We start from the raw sequence: 6000 nt of genomic DNA on the forward strand, positions 1-6000 counted from the left end.
ACCACAGCCTCGATCTACAGGGTTCAGGAGATCCTTCTACCTCAGCCTCCTGAGTAGCTGGGACTACAGGCGCATGCCACCACACAGCTAACTTTTTGATTTTTTTTTTTGTGAAGTTGAGGTCTTGTTATGTTGCTCAAGCTGGTGCTGAACTCCTGGGCTCAAGCGATCCTCCCTCCTCGGCCTCCCAAAGTGCTGAGATTATAGGTGTGAGCCACCATGCCCAGCCAAATAATTATTTTTTTATTTTTGTGGAGATACAAGGAGAATCTGCTTCTTTTCACAACAGGATTATAGTCTAGTTCCTGCCACAAAGCTGCTCAGGAAGCCACCGTCTGGGATAGAACAGGGCTCTGACACCCTTGCTGCATCCACAGGGGGGTGGGCTGTCTTCCTGCTTGGTGGGGGAGAATCCCCTGGGACTAAAGGAGTGGTTTGTTGTTGGGAGCTAAGTTTCGTGGAGGGCTACCTTCCTCATCAGGCTAATCCACACAGGCACCCAGGCTCAGTCTCCAGGAACATTACCCTAAGCAAGATACACACCTCAGTCTGAGCTTAGAGGATGTGCACATAATGGTTTGGCCTCACTGACCTGATAGAAGGGTGGTGGGGGAAACACTCCCCTGGGGTTTGGACCTGGGATCATCAGTGGCTGTCTGCAGAGCTCAGAACTGCCCCAAGCATCATGCGTCCCTCTGGCAGCTGCCAGGACTAGGCTTTCTCTCCTGTCCACTGCAGGATCTGTCCTGCCCCGGAAGGGTGGGGAGCATGGGTGGGGCAGCCTGAGAGGGCAACTCAGGGATACAGGTATCGGCATGCACTTCAGTGCAGGGGATCAAATGGCAGAAACCAAGCCGAACCCAGCAGCTGGGCTAGCATGAGGGAGACTTCCGACCCGTGGGCTCTATCAGCAGAGGGTGGGTGGCATGGCTCAGTGCCAGGCAGCCAAGGCTCATTCTGGCTTCAGGAAACTGGGTCACGGCAGTAGGCCAGGGCTAGTAAGGTTCAAGAGGAGGTCACAACTGTCAACAAAGTTTCAAGCAGGTCAAAACTCAGTCAAGTCCAGCAGGTTCTAGCACCAAGGAGAGCTTCCAGGGACCTAGGGTTTTTTGGTTTCCTACTGAAAAATGCCTTTTGGCTAGGCATGGTGGCTCACACCTGTGATCCCAGTACTTTGGGAGGCCAAGGAGGGAGGATTGCTTGAGGCCAGGAGTTCGAGACCATCTTGGGCAATACAGTTAGACCCTGTCCCTATTTTTTGTTTTTTATTTTTGAGTCAGAGTCTCATTCTGTCGCCCAAACTGACGACACGATCATGGCTACTGCAGCCTCATCATGTTGGGCACAGGTGATCCTTTCACCTCAGCCTTCCAAAGATAGTGGTATTCTGGGAGAGTAAAAGGCATTTTTCTTTTGTAAAAAACACAGAGACAGCACTGAGCACAGTGGCTCATGCCTATAGTCCCAGCCTCTTTGGGAGGTAGAGGCAAGAAGACTGCCTGAGCCCAGGAGTTCGAGACCAGCCTGGGCAACTTGGCGAGACCTCGTCTCTACAATCAATCAAAAAAATTAGCTGGATATGGTGGGGCATACCTGTAGTCCCAGCTACTTGGGAGGCTGAGGTGGAAGGACTGCCTGAGGCCAGAGGGTAGAGGCTGCAATGAACCATGGTCATGCCACTGCACTCCAGCCGGGTGATGGAGTGAGACCCCAACTAAAAAAAAGACACACACACACACACACACACACACCAGGAGCTGTGCTAAGTATTCCAACACCTGATACAGGGGAGAGGTTGCAAAAAGTGTAGGCTCTGGAGTCAGACTTGGCACCTCCATCCCTCCGCTGACCAGTTGTTACCCATCTCATAAGATTGTTACAGGGGGATAAAACGAGTTAATGCACGAGCAGAGATTGGTACCAAATACTCAATAAATATTATCTAGTTATATTATAAACAAGGACTACCTATTGGTTTTCGTCCACAGTTCCTGGCCTCCAACTCCCATAGCCCTGGTGACAACCTTTTGTTACAATACTGGGGCACTTCGGGCCTCGGGAGCAGACCTTGGAAGCAGAATCTCTCTCTCTGACCTTCTCCTGCCCTCCTCTTGTCTGCATGAGGCAGGACTCTAGTCCCACTGTGGGTCCCAATCCCCTCAGCTCAGAGAGGGCCTGTGCATTCCCCAAAAGGAGGAGAGACGCACAAGGGGCCAAAAAGAACCTATGCAGACAGGCCTCGCTGGGCTTCCCCACTCAGTCTGCTAGTATGAGATCATACCCTTTCTGTCCAAGCACATTTCTACGTGGGTGTCCATGCTTCCATCAATGCTTCTGTAATGAGGTCTCCACAAGGCTCAAGAGGACAGGGTCTGGAGAGCTGAACAGGTGCTGCCCAGGTGGTGCCTCCAGGGAGGGCATGGAGGCCCTGCCCCCATCCCTTGCCAGAAGCATCTCTTCATCTGTTTCCTTTGTACTATCCTCTACAATAAGCTGGTAAATGGAAGTGCCCCCCTGAGTTGTGTGAGCTACTCTAGCAAATCGAAAACCTCAAAGAGGTCGTAGGGACCCCAACTTGGAGCTGGTCAGGTAGAAGTTCTGAGGCCTGGACTTAGGAGTGTTAGAAATGAGGGGACAGTGTGTAGGACTAAGTCCCCATTCTGTGGGATCTGATGCGATCTCCAGGTAGACAGTGTCAGAATTGAATTGGAGGACACCCAGCTGACATCTGCTGCAGAACTGACTGCCTGCTTTGGTCACAGAAGCCTTCTGTGTTGACTGTTATTATGGAGTGAGAGCAGAGGAAAAGCTGTTTGAACTTTTCCACATTCAGACCTATCATCATCTTCTTCCTGAATTCTCATGAGTTAAGTTTCATGAGTTAGGTATTATTATTAGTTGTTATGAAGATTCCCATTTTATAAATAAGGAGACTGAGGCCTAGGGAAACTAAGTAACTTACCAACATTACCCAAACACAAAAATGGTCACAATACTTTGCAGCTTCTCCCTCAAGAGGTAGAGTCGACTTTTCTAACTCCCTAAGTCTAAGCTGGTCCTGTGACTAGCTTGGACCAAAATAATGTGGCAGAAGAAACACTGCATAAGTTCGGAGCTTACGTCTCAAGAGGCCTTGCAGCTTCCATGCTTGGGGTTCTGAGAACGCTGGGAGCATCAAGTGAGGAAGCCATGAACAGCCTGCTGGGAGAGGAGAGGCCACATGGGAGACACGTGATCTATCATCCCAGCAGAGGCCCCTGCTGTCAGTCAGCCTGAGTCAATCCGAGACACAGAACCACTGTGCAGCTGAGCCCAGTCCAAAATGCCAACCCACAGAATTGTGACCTCAATAGGTGGCTGTTTTTTAAGTTAGTAAGCAGCAGAGCTTATCAAACCCAGGGAGCCAGGTTTCAGATCCTGAACTTTTAATCCTTTCACTCTTCTTTACACAAATGGGAAAGAGCCTTTTCTGGATGATAAGCTTGACTGGTTGATAAGCAAGTCATCTTTCAGTGAAGCTTGGAACTACTGATAGGATTCAGGTGATATCAAGGAGTCAGTCTTGACAACATCAGCAGCCTTTCAACAAATGATGCTGGAACAACTGGTATCCATAGGCAAAAAGATGGACCTCGACCTAAACCACACACTTATAAAAAAAAGTGGATCATGGACTTAAATGTAAAACAACCAAACTTTTAGGAAAAAACATAAAGAGAAAATGTTCAGAATCCAGGGCTATGCAAAGAGTTCTTAGATTTGACCCCGAAAGTACAATTCATAAAAAGAAAAACCAATCAACTGGATCTCACCAAAATAAAAAATTTTCCAATGTAAAAGACCACATGAAGAGAATGAAAGAACAAACTCGAAGAAAATATTTACAAACTACATATCCAACAAAGGGCTGATACCTGGAAGTGTGATGGCTTGCATATGGCTTGCTTGGCATGTCAAGCATCATGTTGAAACTTAATCTCCAGATTCGGAGGTGAGGGCTGATGGGAGGTGTTTGGATCATGGGGTGCATCCCACAGGAACAACCTGATGCCATTCTCCAGGGAGCGAGGGAGTTCTCACTCTTGGTTCCCTCGAGAACTGGCTGTTAAAAAGAGCCTCCCCACATCATCTCGCTATATGATCTACACGCCAGGAGTGGAAGCAGCCTGAGGCCCTTGCTAGAAGTAGATGCTGGTGTCATGCTACAAGCATTCATTCATTCATTACTTTCAATAGCTTTAGGGGATACAAATAGTTTTGGTCTGGGCTTTAAGTGTACCCACCACCCCCATCTGTGCACACTGTACCCAAAAGGTGATTTTTTGGTTCTCCCAATCTTTTCCCCCCTCCACTGGTGCCATACTTCTTGTATATGCAAGACTGTGAGCCAGAGAAACCTCTTTTCTTTATAAGTGACTCCAGCCTTAAGTATTCCTTTATAGCAAAAAACAAAACAAAACAAAACAAAAACCAGAGTGAGACAGGAAGATAGAAAGAATTCTCAAAATCCAACAGTAAAAAACTTTCCAGTTAAAAACGAGCTAAAGACATGAATAGACATTTCACGGAAGAGGTTATACAGATGGCAAACAAGCACATGAAGAGATGTCCGACATCACCAGGCATTAGGAAAAGCAAGTTAAAGCCCAACATGTTATCACCACACACCTATCAGAACGGCTAAAGTGAAAAAGAGTGACATCAGCAAATACTAGTGAAGATGCAGAGAAAGTGGAGCAGGCATACAGTGCTGGTGGGAATGCAAAACGGTATAGGTGCCTAGCAAAAACAGTTTGGCAATTACTTATAAAACTAAACATGCAACCACCATCTGACCCAACAACCATACTCTTGGGCAATTATCCAAGAGTAATGAAAACTATGTTCACACTAAATCCTGTACATGAATATTCATAGCCATCTAATTCATAATAGCCAAAATATGGAAACAACCCAGATGTTCTTCAATGGGTGAATGATTACACCAACTGCATACCCCATACCATTAATACCAGTCACTAATAAAAAGGAGTCAACTGTTACAACAGATACAAACAGCAACTGGGAGAATCTCCAGAAAATTGTGCTGAGAAAAAAGAAAAAGAAAAATCCCCGAAAGGTCACATATTGTATGACTCCATTTACATAAAATTCCTGAAATTACAAAATTTTACAAATGTAGACCAGTTTAGTGGTGGCCAGGGGCTAGGAAAGGGGAAGAGGGACGGGGCTATGAAACAGAAATATGAAAGATACTGTGGTGATTGAAAGCTTCTGGATCCTGAGTGTATCAATGTCAATATCCTGGTTGAGATACTGGGTGAAATTGGGTAAAGGGTATGCAAGACCTCTCATATTATTTCTTACATCTGCAAGTGAATCTGTACTTATCTCATTATCTCAAAATCAAGGACTTAACTATAAACAAAAGTCATGAACAAAAGTAATCTGTAAACATCTGGGAGTTAATGAATACAGGGAACACTTTATCAACAAACACAGAACATCTCACCAGCAAGTTGCCTCTCTGCTTTTGTCCCATTCTGTCAATTACATTTTTTTCTCTCCTTAACACCTTGTTTGAAACACACTTTGACTACTGAACTCCCCACATGCTTGTAAGTTTCCTAGGGTACCTACCAGATCTGGAGATAGCTATGCACTGGACCCAGGGCAGAAGACGTTGCTTTAAGGGCTGGAACCCACCCCAGTAAACTTGACTCAACATGCTGAGACGTGGTCACTGGTCCAAGTACCTGCAGAATGCGTTTTTTTAAAAAGAGAATAATGAAAAAATTGAACAATTCATTTTATTTTCCTCTGCTTCCCTTTACTCTCTCAGTGAAAACTTGATCCTCTTGCTCCAAATGCCTCCGTATTAGGGAAACTCCTACCTCCTCTGTATTATAGAAGAGAGAGAAAGAATGTGTCTCGCCCCTAGTCCTTCCTTTCCTGGGAACGCCTTCATTTTCATGCAAATAGAAATTCAGGGTTATAAAT

The 6000-nt window shown here is 46.0% G+C and overlaps 1 protein-coding gene across 6 annotated transcripts in view; it reads right to left on the reverse strand.

Moving 5' to 3' along the window:
- ALDH18A1 (aldehyde dehydrogenase 18 family member A1) overlaps positions 1–5759 on the reverse strand; it is a 42466-nt gene extending 36707 nt beyond the window's left edge. For 5 of the 6 annotated variants that reach the window (XM_021713453.1, XM_021713452.1, XM_008060218.2 and 2 more), the window contains exon 1: positions 5641–5755. Coding sequence is in view for 3 of the 6 variants with exons in the window: in XM_021713451.1 (XP_021569126.1) it covers positions 5641–5728 (88 nt within the window). In the remaining 3 variants the exon portion in view is untranslated. Of the gene's footprint in view, positions 1–5640 lie in introns of all 6 variants that reach the window. The other variant, XM_008060216.2, reaches the window with a different exon arrangement.
- Between the last annotated feature and the right edge of the window lie 241 nt (positions 5760–6000).

The sequence above is a fragment of the Carlito syrichta genome, unplaced genomic scaffold (genome assembly GCF_000164805.1).
Source record: "Carlito syrichta isolate Samal-C Ts95f unplaced genomic scaffold, Tarsius_syrichta-2.0.1 Scaffold304557, whole genome shotgun sequence".
Taxonomy (NCBI): Eukaryota; Metazoa; Chordata; class Mammalia; order Primates; family Tarsiidae; genus Carlito; species Carlito syrichta.